Here is a 15,253-nt window from a genome sequence, read left to right on the forward strand (position 1 = left end):
TTATTTGAAGCAGCAAGAAGAAAATCTCAAATGAGTTAAAAGTACCCGGGAAGAAGGATGAGAATAGCATGTGTGTGATAAAATGCAGTTTCTTTATCAATTTTCCAGTAACAAAGCTACTGGGAGGAACGTTTCCTGGCCTTATCGCAGCAGTTTGACCACTGATTTCAGTGGAGGCAAGATATATCCAGCACAGTAGCACTACACTGTATATCCAGAGACCAAAACGGTCTGCTTAATTCTGCAATAAAATGATTGTGATGGTTTGACTTTCCTTGCTATCACTGAATACCAGACAGTTGGGAGTGATTGTCCAGTTCTCTTCCGAACAAGGTAATGACTTGAAGCAGCGCAGTTGAGTTTGTTGTCATGGGGATGTKTGATCAAGGCATTTCCTGTTTGCARCTTGCTCGTCCTTACTGCCTGTCTCAGGTAGGCAAGCTAACAAGACACCAAGTCACTTAATCTAGAGAAGTTACAAGAGATATGATTAAGGTGTAGACCATGCCAGAATTTGCTGCATAGAAGAAGTGAAACCATCTTCTGTGTCCCCTAAGGCTAGGATGAGATATAAAGGGAAACTGAGATTAGAAACGGGAGAAGCTCTTTAAGGCGAGGGTAGAGGTGGAATAGACGGCTGAGGGAGGGGGTGGAATTGCTGCTGCTGCTTCTAAGTGTGTATCAGACAAACATCTCTGAGGRGTAGTAGTTTGGGTAGAGAGCTCAGCCACTTTTTGGGGCAGGGAGATGGATCAGAGCCTTTTAAGTGTTCTCCCCCCTATCCCCAGCCTTGTCATTGATAATACTCTGGAGAAGAAAATCCACATGCACACCCTACACTTGCTTGRCATCTATACAACTGCGGTTGCATTCGGCATGTTCCGAACTACACCAAAGACTCTGAGCATGCACGTGGCTGAGTTCTTGTGAAAGCGTACCTGAGTATCTCTAAGCAACAAAGCTGCCACTGCATCGCAGGAACTGGGGTTAACTRTTGCACAGTTGAGTTCTTACTAGTGGTTTTTAGCAGTCTACTATAGTGGTAAAAGCAGGTTCTCATTACTGCTGTAATCCCATACATGAAMTTATTCTATTTCAGTGCTTCAGAACCAAAATACCAGATAATTTTGTCCTCTGGTTGCATAAAGCTGGTTCTGCTAGCTTGCTGTGAAAGCAGGTGAATCAGTGGGATGATGCTGCCCCTTTGCAAGATAACAGRCCTGCACAAGTCATGCTGCTGGAATGAGGTCATTAATGTTAAAAAAGTACTACTTACATTACGCTGTTAAATGTTACTGTTATGGAGTCATAAAACACAGCAGTTTTCCTTCTGCTTTCCTGCTGCCCTGGGAACAGTACTGAGTGCCCTGGGCTGAGGCTGTGTTTCTCTCCCACAGGATTACTTCCACCAGGTTACCTGCATCACAGAAAGGGAAAAGTTCATTGTACCCGTCCGAGCTATAGGTGCCCGAGCTATCTTGGACTTCCCCGATCAGCTGAACTTCTCTGTCTGTCCAGTCAAGTACGCTACCCAGAAAACTCTGCTGGTTCACAACATTGGTAATCGAGAGGCCCGCTACTGCATCAGCACTCAGAGGTAAAGTTGCTTGGCACCTTGTCTGTGTTTTGCACAGACATGTGGTAATTATGGAGCTAGACAAGAGTAGCAAAAAGGAACCAAAGAATCAGAGCTGCTATATTGCAACCTTAGCTGGTAATGGGTAGGAAATGTGGAGTTTACCGCATTTTAAGCGTGATGCAAACTTTGATAGAACTTTGTATGCTGCAGGGTTTTATACCACAGTGGTGTGTGTAGCACGCAGCATCTCAGACAGCTCCCGTTGGTAGRTTGAAAGGGACAAACATAGGAAGGGAACTTGACTGCGCTTAGATAGGATCCTGCATGGCAGATAACTAGAAACTCAGTTTGTGCAGACTCAAATGCAGTGTTAGGAAATGCCTAGCTATGAGCTGGTGAAAAGGCCATTAAGAACTTAGCAGCTGTGTCTATATTAGCAAGTAATTCTGTGCAGTTGGAGATCGGTAGGACAAAGCAATAGGTATTGAGGCCCCTACGCCAACGGTGTGTAGCCTAGCGACTTGATTTTGCACTATATTCGGTCTGGTCCCCTAGACTAAGTATCCTTCTCATGCGAATGTTTGAAACTGGAAGATAGAAGTGATTTGGGCCCTCGGGAGTGGGAACATATGGTGCACACCTGGAAGGAGCTTCCAGTAATTTAGTTTGCAAGTAATGGAATTGTTCTGTAGACTGGACCACTGAAGGAAAAGTGGAGATGAGCAAGTTTGTGTTTCAGAACTGTCCTACAGCTCTGAATCAGAATATTAATGAGGGAACAGGCAAAAGATGCAGCAAAAATCTGGTGCACAGGGGGAGCCTTATTTTCTAGAGCCTTATCTCTCTCAGATTTCCTGGAGAGTGCTAAAATATGCTGTCTAACAGCTAGCTTGCAACCACCTGATGGTAAGTGCCTGTCTGAAATAGATAAATATCAGCTATACCAGCCAAGTGGCTGTGTACCATATTATGTGGCACTACTGTCTGGGTATACCCAAGTTGCCTTAGTTTCTTCCTCTTGCCAACTCTAGGAAAATTGGGTTCAGAAGGAAATTTGGCTTTTTTCCCTCTGACCCAGGAGGGTCTGAGAAGCTTGTACCAGAGCTCAAAAAGCTTTTGGAGCAGGCTTCTAGGATGCTGCTTCTTCCTGTCTGTGCTCACTTCCTAAGAATCACCCTGTTTGACTAGAAAGGCCAAGTCACATAGGAAGGAACGTGATATCCCCTTAAAGGGGAGTAAATGTGGATCGCACTTGTGGGATGCTGCTGCTTCTGCTGAAACCTTATAGCAAGGGGAAAAAGACCGTGTCAACAGAAAGACAGCTCAAGAAGCAATGGTTTTGTCTGAACTCGGGGCCAGTGCTGCTCTACATTAGAGAGAAGGCAATCGGGTGTCTTTTCACTGGGGAAAATATATAGGCAGGAACTTGTAGATCAGTATACAGTTTTCCTCTGGGATTTTCAGACCCTGTTGTAAACAACTAAACAAACAGTAAATGTCTAATGCTTTTCTCAATACACTTACTGACCATTTTTTTGAGTGATATAGCATACATTGAATCCTGCTTAATAAAGACTTAGGAATAGTTTCTGAAGTTCGMAATCAAATGCTTCAGTCCTGATTTGCAGTGAGGAAATGTGAAACATTATAAAACTTTTCTAATCCCAAACTACACTCACACAAAAAAAAAATGGCAGTTCTGAATAACCAGATCGTATGTGTACAAAGATCAAAAGCTATATGATTTCCCTTGTAGTCAAAGTTGAGGGAATCTRTCATCTCTTCCACTTCATAATGAACTTTTGAAAACCAGCTTGGAATTTCTAATAGATGATTTGCATCTTTGAATATAAGCAGTATTTTCTTTCAATTAAGAAGTGGCCTCCACTTTTTCAGACTTCTCTTTAAATACTCAGAAGTGTGTCTAGTCTGCATCTTTTTTCTTCTAATTGTGCAGTGAAATATCATAAAGAATTCTTCAGTGGAAGCTTGTAATGTAAGTCCAGCTACCATCTGTCTATGTATTTATACACAGAAGTATAGGAAATATAATGGGAAACTTGGGTAATATGTGAAAAGGAATTGGATTGATTTAGAAGTGTCGTAGATAAAATCAGAATAATTTAGATTGGGAGGGACCTCTGGAGATCTTCTGGGCCAACACCTTGCTCAAAGCAGGACCAGCTTCAAAGCTCGATCAGATTGCTCAGGGCCTTTTTGTGTTGAGCTTTGGGTATCTCTAAGGCTGGAGATTATTCTCTCATCTCTCTGGGCCCTTGTGCTGGTGTTTGACCATCCTTATGGTAACACTTTAGTATCTAATCAGGWTTTCTGCTGTTGCAACTCTTGCTCACTTTCCCTTATGTCACTCCACACTTTTCCAAGATGAGCCTGCTCCATCTTCTCTACGCTTGCCCTTGGAGTAGTTGTGGGCAGCAATAAGATCTCCCTTCAGCTTCCTTTTCCAAGGCTGTATAAACTCAGTTCTGTCAGTCTGTCCTTGTGTCCTGTGTTCCAGCCCCAACTGTCTTGGCCTCTGCTGGASTCATCCAGTCTACAATGTCTTGTACTGGGAGCTCCAAACTGGGTGCAGTATTCCAGYACTGTTCTCAAGTGCTGAAGAGAGGGGAATAATCCCTTCCCTCAACCTGCTGGCTGCACTCCTGTTAATACGGGCCTGTGTGTGGTCGACTGCTTTCCCTGCAAGGGCATACTGTTGACTCACGGTTAGCTTGTTGTCCAGCAGCCCCCAAGGTCCTYTTCTGCAGTGCTGCTTTCTGCTCAGTCAGTGCCCAGCCTGTAGTTCTGCCAGGTGTTACTCTGTCCCTGMTGCAGGACTTTGCATTGCTGCTGAACTTCCTGAAGTTCACAGTGGCCTGTTCTSCAGCCTGTTGAGATCTCTCTGAGTAGCAGTCCTGCCTTCCAGCGTGTCGACTGTTCCCTCCAATTTGGTATCATCCATCAAATTTTGAGTGYTCCACCTAGATCCAGATGTCCCCTTGAGCAGTGTAAGACCTGGGTTACCATGTCCTTCTTTGTGACAAGGCCTCTGATGTGCCAGGAGTGGTTGCTCCAGCYGGTGATGGGGACCATATCCTGTGATGTGTCACCACTGTGTTGTACCAACTCTTGCAGCTCCTTGCCCCTCAGGCAAGGAGCCTCTCAGGGCCTTATTCCATGTCCGTGACAGCTGCTGCATTAATGACAGAGCCTCTGCTACCTCCATTAGCAATGATCCGTTTTTGATTGCATGCTTGATGTGCTATGAGAGGTTGCTCAGATATCTACCGCTGAGCTTYTAGGGGATGCTTGTGGTTCTACAAACCTGGACAGAAAAGAATTGGCCTCCCAGCTCATCTGACAACTTGGCTAGAGAATGGGACCAATACAGTGCTCCATAGCTTAATATATCATTAACTGGCTGTTCTCTTTGGGCTAATATGTCTACACAGGATTTCATAGAAGACAGGCAATTTTCCTGCTGATGTTAGAGGATTAATTTCCCTGGTAYAGAGAGTGTAACAAAGGCTGCATCATTATTAACAACAGAGGTGGTGAAGATTTGGTTTAATGTGTCACTAATTCCTATAAATGACTTCAGTAATAACATGATGATGATGATTAATTACGATCACAGAACACTTAGAATTGTGCCAGGAGCTTTGGAAATGAATGAGTTATGTTCTYTCTCCTGGAGAGCTTAAAGTGTAAATATGAGTTGCATAATCAAGAGTTATAGCATAGATGCTATGGGAAAAGAGTGCTGGGCTTAAAGATTTCAGTTGAGAAAAGCTTTATTCTATTCTTGTTCATCAAAGAATTGAAACAGGTGTGTGTTAAATACATGCTTAACTTTTGCTGCGTATGAATGCAGTGTTGTGTTAAAGCCAAAATTAATATTGAATAGTAGCTTCTTTGTGTATTGATATGTATAAACACAYGTACACATGCATATGAGAAGGAGAGGAATTTGGAGTTGAAGGGAGCTGGAGATCTGTCTAGGTATATAGACTCATCAGCTCACCCCATGGACTCACTTTCTGGACTTGATTGTAGAGCTAACTTTCTRAAAGTGGCTTAGGAAGAAGTTGCGAAGTGTTCTTGTTTCAAGGTCTCTGGTCCTCTTATCCCAAAGAGACCTATGAGCTTGTGTGAGAAGGCCCATCTGATCCCTTCTGGTTCACCACTACATTCAGAAAAAATGTTCTACAAGCATCCTCATCACCCTTTTCAAACAAAAGGTAATTAAGGCCATCTTTGGGTTAAGTACTCCTATGAGGCCACTTCAGCTCCTTCAGCATTGTGATTATTCCACTGCATGACRGAAGAGAGCATCTGACCTAAATTAGATACTTCAGGGAAATGAAGCAAGTAAGGATCAGGACTTTCCAACAGTAGGAAACGGTTTTGAAGGTCTAGTAAAGAAGCTCAGCCCCAACCTTTCTCTTTCCTTCCAAAATCTAATTTCAGAGATGCCACTTGCTTTATCCAGTCTCTGTCTATAGGCTCTGTTTCCACATATTCTCATGAGTCCTCAGTCTCCTRAACAAAGATTCATATCCTTGGATACTTTTTGTACCCCGTGATATTCCCTCGCTATTCCTTCCCTACAGCACTTAGCGCCTAGTCAGACACTGYAGAGATGGAGTTTTGGATACTTTACTGAGCAGCAGACTCAGCAAACTGAAACAGTTGCATTGCTCGACTTTGGCAGCTTTATCGTTATTAAAATTATTGTATGCTCAGATTAAATGATCTTTGGAATTTTCTTTCAGTAGGTCTTAGTGGACAGATAAGGCCATTCAATTACCRCTAGATTTTACTGGCAGTAGAGGCTTGCTTGGCTTAGGAGGTTCTARCACTAAAGGAGTTGCCCTGTGGGTAGAGCATGGGATGAGATGTAGGAGATGCAGGTCTGTTTCMTGCTCAGTTCCTCAGTGATCTAAAGTATGCCACTTTGCTGTTCTCTACTGAACTTTYCTCTTACCTGTCAGGAAAAGGGGCATTCAGCTTGCCAAATTTCAGCCATCTGAAATTGGTTATATAGGCTTCCCCTACAGCAAATGGAAATGTGACAGTCTCACCTGCCTGTCTGACGACCACCGTGCTTGTACGAGGCCTAATGCAGAGAGTCCTGAGCTTGGTTGGGTCCTCTTGTTTTTTCTAATAATTTGGACGTATGAAGATACCTTCTTTCACAGATATCCCCTGAAGTTTACCCCTGRAGGTGTTGCTCTCGTTCCAGCTATTTGTAGAGGGCTGGAGTATGTAGACATAGGAAGGGGGTTATGAAGATGAAGGGTGGAACTTAGTCTTGAAAGTAGTGCCAGGAATCCCGTTCCTTAAGTGGTAGCTTCTATCAGCCGGGAGCATTTTTGGCACGAAAGGAAAATCAGTTCTGTGCCTTTCCTGCTCCGGGCATGATTACAGCCAAGTACCAGCTCATTTTGGTTCACATAGTCTCAGACAGCCCTGGAGGATTGTTTGGTGGGAAATGTGATGGACTTATTAGGAAATACTGGTAACTAAATCCCCTTCTCTAGCAGGCAACTGCTGTTAGCAGGGATGGAGGAACTGGTCAGCATGCTTTGGAAGAAGCAAGCTATCCTCAAGAAATAAATCCTTTTTGGTGACTGGAAACACCTTATTCATGATACTTGATAGTTTCCTGCTTCCATAGCTCAGCTTTAACATAGCGACTTCTCTGCCTTCAGATGAGAGGAAGAACAAAACTTCTTGATACTTCATTGCTGGACTCTTCATCACTGTAAAGCTTTGGAGAAATGCAGGTACACCTGGCCAGCAGTAGAGACCTGCAGCAGTCCGGACGTGGCTGTCAGTGCAGACGCAACACCGTACAGAGCAATCTGCTTCTGAGTCTGGTTGTGGCCTGTGTTTTCACCTTCTCCATAACCAAAGTAGTGCAGCATGTAAACAATTTGGGCTCAATCCTTCTCCTATTAGAGTTGGTAACAATGTTCTCATTAGCTGTAATAACAACAGGTCAGTTCTCTAATTGCAGTGGTATTTCCTTAATGAGCCAGCGATTTTATCATCTGTCACTACTTACGTAAACGAAGTTCAGCTTGTGCTTTGCTCTGATTTTCTATTATCTTTATATTAGCACTGCATTCTCTAATCATGGCAAAGCTTTCTAGACCATGCTTTTTAGGGTGATAATTTGACCACCAGCACTAAAAACAAAGAACTTGTGCTTTTCAAATGGGGCCCTACAAAAGCCATGCAACTAAGCTGTTTTCATCTAGAAACAYGTCTCATTTGACTTGTTCAGAGAGCTATTCCTAGGCATTAAAGTATCAAATTTTAACATCTATCAGCCAAGAACTGTTTACCTGCAACAAATCAGAATCATTCCTGGTACATTCAAGGTTGCCAATGAATTTTTGTAATTTCCTACATACGGCWTGGAACTCAAGTCTAGTGGACCAAGCAAATGCACTTACCATTTTGGATTGCAGTCTRGAGTCTCTGTTTCCATTGCTTGTGAACACCTAGAAAAACCATCTGGTAAACTCATATTGATAGACTCCTCTTAATAGCATTTCATTTAGCTAGAGATTTAATAAATCAGGCTGTAGATGGGGTACTCCTTTTCCTTGTGCTTTTTGTTTCCATGCCATGGTATCATGCTAGCTCTAAACTGTGCTTGCACCAATTCAGATTTTTCTGGTTATTCCTTTTTCTTTATAGTACCTTTGTTGAAAATGCTGATTAAAAAATGCTGTTTCTTAGGTTAAGACAGGATCATTTCAATGTAAAAAATGAATTCTGTAAATCAGCAGATACTAATTATTCTCTCTGGTCTTCTAGCAAGATTTTATTCTGTGTCTGATGGCTGTAATCTCATTGGAGCAGGTGTTGCTTTGACATTTGTATCTTTTGAGGTGAGGTTTATAGGTTGCAAGATCAGAAAGACTTTTGAGGAAATTGGTGTCAAGTTTTGCATGCAAATAGCTTCTATGATCTCTCTGCGCTTCAGAAACAGTTCTGATTGTATGGCTGTTTTACCACTGCTAGCAATTGGACTCTTGAGCCTCGCTGCACAGAGATAGAACTGGATGCAGGGTGTCAGACCACTTTAAACTGTACGATCTTCTGAGGGCTGGATCTCCTCAGAAGTGAGAGTTAGTATCTCTGCTTCTGATCCTGTATATTCTGTCTTAACTCTGACTGTGGTTTGTTTGCTCCTTGCTTATGCAGGTGAGCCAAAGTGAGCTAGTCCTAGACTTTAAGAGGAATACAGCCTCCAGATCTCCTGCGGTAGCTCTGATATGTCTCTTACTGTGTTGCAGCCCTTTCTCTGCTGATCCCTCTATTGGGACTCTAGGGATTGGTGACACCATGCAAGTAACAGTGGAGTTTCACCCTCTGGAGACAGGAGATCATTCCAGAGCCCTGATAGTCCACTACGACACAGGTAAGTGTTGGTTAGTGTATGGCGCACGCTCTGCTTGCTTCCAAACAGAGCCCTTTTATAAACAGAATAACGGTAAGTTCACTTTGCAAACAAGTTCCCAAACTGTTTTAGAACCTCCTGAATATTTCAACGTTAAGAAATAAGCAGTTAAGGGACACAGGMGGAGTCTGTCTTGTTTTGCATGTTCTGTGTCCCTGTGTCCTGGTAATCTACCAGCCAGCATACTTACCTGTGGGAGTGTACCTGTCCTATCTCAAACTTACCTTGAGTAGAAGTGAAGGCAAAGTTGGTTGGTGATAAAGGGATCATTAAAATGGATCCTTTTAATAATAAGGAGATTTGTGGAATCCTGTTTTGCTGGAAATTGCTGAGTGGAAGAAAGGGAAACACTGATTCTCGTTTACAGAGTGTGTATACATGTGTGTGGTTTTAAGCCTAGATAACTGAAGTGTAACACAGCAAATATCTGTGTCTTATCAGAGTCTCCTCAGTACCTGCTGCCTTTTATACTTCTCTGTGCCATATACTCCTCGCCTGACTTGCCACAGACCTTTTTTATGTTGCCCCCTGCCCACGTGCATACTTCATAACATCAGGTTTGAAGTACACCAGTCTTGAGGAGGGCTCTTGGGATTTGGCTGGAAGTCTTCACTTCCTCCTGAGATCAGGTATAAAGTTTGTAAAGGGGTACAAGAAGCCAAGGTTGGGCACAGAAGTACAGTCAGCTTTTAAAATTATTTTTAAGAGTGAGTGGGAAAACTCAAAAGAAAAAAAAAAGTGGGACAAATTAAAAGTTAAAATGTTTCTACCAACCTTGATTCAGCAGAGGAATCCTGTGAGRCTGAACAAGAGAATTTCTCAGTTGTATTAAAGTATTTTAGGTGCAGTTTTGTTTGCCTGAAGGGAGAGCTTTTCCTTTGTCCCTTTTCCTGATTATTGGTCCTGGGAAGCGTGATATCCCAACCTAGCTGATACTGTGAAAATTTAGCCTAGCGGTGAACTTGAGGTGGTTTTTCTTTCTTTTTGTCTTGAGTCTGTGGAGGCTTTTAAAGTGCTCCTGTATCTTCCAAGCTCTCTGTGTAGTCTTAAGCGACTTCACAGCTTTGTTCAGTATTTGTCAGGTTCTGTCACACCCGCAGAGAACAGTTCATGCTCAGTCTGAGGAGCTCATGAGTTTGGATCACAGTTGCTTGAAAATCACTGAAGTTCCAGATGGAGATGCAAAAAAAAAAAAAAAAAAAAAAAAATCTCATTTATGGATATTGTTCCTTAAACTTACTGGCAAATAAATGGGATAAATTATCGACAGCTAGATTCTTCTCCAGTGTAACATAGTGCTGATTACACTAGAGGCTCAGCCTGCGAGGTTGATACTCTGTGAATGAAAAGCCTGAGCTAAGAATCAGGGCCAAAACCTGATAGGCCACAATGATCAAAGCAGTTTGCCCAAGAGATGGGCAACTTCCCTGCTCCTAGGAGTAATACGTGCAGCTGCCTGAGAGATGAACCTAGGACCACCTTCCTGACAGCCGGTATGGCATTGCCATTATTTTTAAATAAACCTCAGAACGAGGAGGAGTGCAACGGAATAATTAAAGGATTATTACTCTAGCTGTGAAGCATGCAAATAAATAAAAAGCTGCGGAGATTAATTGCTGAATTGAAATGGAAACTTTTAATCAATCAGTCTTAAAAGCTGCCTATTGCAGGTGCAGTGCAGAGCACCAGATGCTTCAGTAGGACCTCACGTGGCAGGCCCTGGCTAATTTGTCCTGCACAAAGTCAGGCTCCGTGCAGCTCGCATTCGAAAAGCAGCTGTGCTACTCTTTCAGAACCACCAAGGGACTGTTTACTATGGAACAAAATACTAAGAGCAAAATGGCAATTTTGGATGTTGRGAGGCATTTTCTTCGCTTTACTGTGTATCTGTCTTTACTTGCTAACTTGCAAGTGGCATTAGTTGTTGATGGATCTCGTTGGTATTAGTGTGACTTGGGCAGGATTGGTTGTATGTTGTGTTGTTTACTGTTTGTTAAAGTTGGGTCAAATCTGTCCTTAGCATTGCTCGAGCAAACATGGAGCTTCAGTTTGACTGTGAGTCACAATTTTCCCTTTACATATTAATTGGTTGCCTTTGAATTACAAGTCTTTTAGACTGTCCTGGTTGGGAAGGTCTGTGCTGTCCTCTGAGTATCTTATACAGGCTTTCCAGACAAGTGTGGAGAAAGCATCTTTGCTGCAAAGAGCGTAATAATTTACTAAGAAAATTTGACTTTCAATCCTTTCTGTGTCCAAACCCCTCTGTTTTCCCCCATGTACACATGTCTGGATTTGGAGTCCCATTTTCAGCCCATACTGAAATGAAAATGATTTGGGATGTTCTGTAGTTCAGAACATTCTTATTCACCACCTTAACTGTAAGCATCAGGTTATGGTATCAGAAAGGGCTGCTGCAACCTGCCTGGTAAACATGCCTAATGGTTCGGAAACAGTTCCACTTTTGGTGCCATTAAAATTTGAGTTGATGGCTTGCCTTTCCAGATGCCTTTTAGCCCATAGCACGTGACTGTAGGAAAAAGTTCACGGAGTTAAAAAATCTAGTCTTCAGCCAGGTCAATACTTATGAAACCTGAATATTCTTTTTTTTTTTTTTAATCTATCTTAATGCTTTTCTGCTTAGAGCTTGCTGAATCTATATTAAATTTCTGCTTCCAAGAAGCAGCCTGGTACAGTGTGATGGGTGATCTTCAAGGTGTAGGACCTGATTCTGTCCCTGYATGTGGGTGCCTGCAGGACCTTGTTGCAAGGTGTTACAAGATGCTTCTAGTCTAGGAGGTTTGTTGTGCAGCACTGAGATATTCTGGGCAGCGCTCGCCCATCGGTCCCCCTGTCCCTTGGGGTTCCTTTGTCAGCACGGGGAAACTTCGGTAATTAGCAGAGCCCCGCTGAGCTGGTGCCTGGCTGACAGACGCTATGTGCTGAGATGCTTTTATTGCTGTCAGTGAGAAGAGTAATTATGCAGATCACTTTCCTTTGGTGGCTCTGTGAGACTAATGCAGAAGCAAACGCCTAAGGGCAGGATCCTTGCGTTCTTCGAAGGGAAAGATCAGAGCGAGGACTTGCGGGTGAATTTTAGGAGACAGCGTATCTGAGAAGAGCCAGCCCTCCAGCAGCAGTGTCTGCTCCGTTACTGTCCTGGCTCCTGTCGGATGGAGAGCTCCAGAAAGCAGCTTCCCCAGAAGAGAGGTAGTACATGGCTCAGGCAATAGCTCTCAGTGGTTTTAGTCCCACTGGAAGCCTCCAGCCTAGTGCTAAAAGCCTGCTGAGGAGCCATCTGGGTATTTGACAGATTAATACCCTGTTTTCCCTTGGCTTCCTACACAATTTACTGGTGGGCTGTCAATCCTTTAGCAAGAGCTCTCCTAAAGCAAATCTCAGCTTGTTCACTATGGATCACAGACCCAGGCCCAGAGCATTCCTTTGTAGCTCTGCACGTTCGATAACGAAGGGGCAGCTCGAGTTCAGCTCCTTGCTTCGTTGCTTCAAAGGCAGGTGGAGGATCTGGGCAGCATCTGCCTCTGGCTCCGTAGTTGCCAATCAGGTTGAGTTCTCCTGCCCTGGGTTAGATATTGCAGCCTCTGTGTTCCCCATAGGAAACAGATGAAGCAGTGTGTCCCCTCCTAAGCCCTGGGGAGCTAAATTTACTCTCAGCCAGATGTGAGTTATCCCTGTACAGAAGAGGAGAGCAGCTGAGTGTGTTTCTTCAGTGCGGCACACTAGGAGCTAGATGCTACACGGAGCTGGTTTTCCCTTACTCGGATCTGTGAAGGGCAGCCTGGCTGCCTTGTTTCCCTTGCCTCTGAGCTTCGCCTGGCCTGGAAAATGCTGGGTCCCTGGTATCCTTTCCCCGCTCTGCTTCTTGCTAAATACAGGGCAAACTGATGAGCACTGCATTGCTCAGCCAAGGGCTGCAGGCTGGAGAAGCACAGCCTGGCCCGCGTGCTCTCCTCCCTGCTGGGCTGCCCCTGACTCTCCGGCAGACCTGGAAGCAAAAGGCTTCCCGTGTCCTGCACAAAGGATTTGCGTGTTGGAGGCAGCTGGGCAGTTTAGTCCCGAGGCAGTGACAGGTATGTGTACTGCTGAGATTGGGTGGCAGTTTCTCTAGGTTCTATTGATTTTTATTAGATGTGTAAAATAGATTAAAACTTAAACTACAGCTTGCAGTTGAGACACCTGTTATCTCAGAAGCATTAAGGCAGTTCTGTGTTTCACTAGGAGCCTGGACAGGCATTTGGAGGAACTTCTCTGTCCCTCTGGGAGCAGGGGAAGGTCTGACCCAGACCCGGCTTCTCCGGCGAGTGGGTTGCTGAGTCCTGGTGCCCTGTTCTCCGCTCGTGGTCGATGGGAAGCCTCGCAGGTCCCCTGGCTCCCCGCAGAGCGAAAGGCAGTTCCAAGGGCTGGCCAGTAGCCAGGTGCTTAGTGCTTCACTGCAGGGGATTTCAGTATCGCGGACCGCAGGGTTAACGCGACGCGAGCGTTRGGCTGATTTGTGCCTGTTTGGGACTGCCCCTATAGGTGTTACCTGTATTAGTGTCTGGAGCGAGCGTGATTTGTGAATCTGATTTCCATTCCCCCTCGCTTTCTCTGAGCCGGCAGGAATGCCTGTAGGATAGATACTGATTTGCCTGGAGCAATGTAATAGKTTTAAGAAGAAGAGAGGAGAAAAAAGGTTTTTTCCTGGATAGATCTTGAAGAACTGAATGGGAATCACTATAACTGCGTCGCAGCAATGCTCAGGGCYGCAGAGGGCCAAGATATCAGAGGTGGATCTTAGCCTGCTGCCCTGCATTCGTGCCCTGATCTGCTGCCCTCGGACACCTCCGCCCGTCTCGGTGTAGCTACAGACCCTTTCCCACACTGCGTTGCAGCAGCAGAACCCTATGGAGCCGCGTGTGATACGTGCCAACTCRAGAAAACATATTTGATATTCAATCTCAGACGGGGAAGGCGAGGCATGAGATCACAGGGAAAATTAAGGCATATTTAAAAGCAGCTAATTAGAGAGCTACCACAGAGCTCCTTCGTCTCCTGCAAAATGACAGCAAGTTTGACATGATGTATTAGAGCCATTTGGATTTGGAGAAGATGACGGGTAACTGCAGAACTTAGCGCGGCTTGACTGGCAGTGAGGGAAGCAGCRTGTGCGGTTTACCCACAGCGACAAACTACATGGGAGACTACGCTGCATTACGAATGGGCAAAGGGGAATTGTCAACAGTATTTAGAGTGATTATTCAGCTCCAGCATGGGGTTGCCACTAGTACCGTAAACATTTGGGGATGCTGAATCCCTTGCATCAGCGTTGGTTTTCACCTGTGGTGGCTTAATCTGCCTAGTTCAGTAAATGAGGGCTCCTGTGCAGGAGCTTGGTGGTGTGTTAGTGATCACTGTAAATATGCAGGAAACTCGTTAAACCTCAGCCTGTCTTTTTCTCATTGTTGTTTGTGGCAAAAAAAAAAAAAAAAAAAAAAAAAGTGAATGTAGCCTGGGTGTGCCAGTGCCTCTGAACATCTCAGCTACCCAGAATAAAGCACCTGAAAAACGGCGCTGCCTTGCTGTGACACTCACCTGTGTTATTGTGTAGACTTTGGAGAATACAAATACCTTTGCACATCTCTTTTGTTTCCTCTAAGAATCTCCTTGCTACCAAAGGGTCTTGTCATCTGTCTTGCAAGGCTGGCATTGCAATCAATGGCTTCCAGGAACTTACTTGAAAACAAAATGAAAATCCTATTGATTTAGTCGCTAGACCGAGCTTTAGTCTTGCCTTGCCTATTTGACACAGTACTCTTTTTTTTTTTTTTTTTTTTTTTTTTTTGAATCCATTGATGGATGTGAATAGGCAATAGCTTGCTATGTTGCATTTTATGTCCCTGAAATCACTCAAGCCACTCAGACAAGTAGGTAAGTGCTCTCAATTTGTAGCAACTTCAGCAAGAATGGAGGAGGAGCTCTGTGCTTTCCTGAACAAATTCACAACCGCTTCAGGTATTAGTCTGAGCTATCCTCGTGTTGTGCCGGAGACAAGAATGGGGTTAGCACAATCGCTTTCTGGTCTTAATGTCAGTGAGAGTACAACTGGGCCCCTTATGAACCATTCGTCAGAGAAGCAGAAGAGAAATTGCAACATTTGCTTTGCAAGATCTAATGATGCTGAGACAGATTTTTGACAGAGA

General features: G+C 44.2%; 1 protein-coding gene across 1 annotated transcript in view; it reads left to right on the forward strand.

The window, feature by feature from the left end:
- The window catches only part of HYDIN (HYDIN axonemal central pair apparatus protein), a 164,642-nt gene that overhangs the window by 12,835 nt on the left and 136,554 nt on the right, over positions 1-15,253 (forward strand). The window contains exons 5-6 of the mRNA XM_085315270.1: positions 1,398-1,597; positions 8,893-9,017. Coding sequence (XP_085171396.1) covers positions 1,398-1,597; positions 8,893-9,017 — 325 coding nt within the window. The remainder of the gene's footprint in view (positions 1-1,397; positions 1,598-8,892; positions 9,018-15,253) is intronic.

This window comes from Rhea americana, unplaced genomic scaffold, assembly GCF_003343005.1.
Source record: "Rhea americana isolate MKP2758 unplaced genomic scaffold, rheAme1 scaffold_425, whole genome shotgun sequence".
Lineage (NCBI taxonomy): Eukaryota > Metazoa > Chordata > Aves > Rheiformes > Rheidae > Rhea > Rhea americana.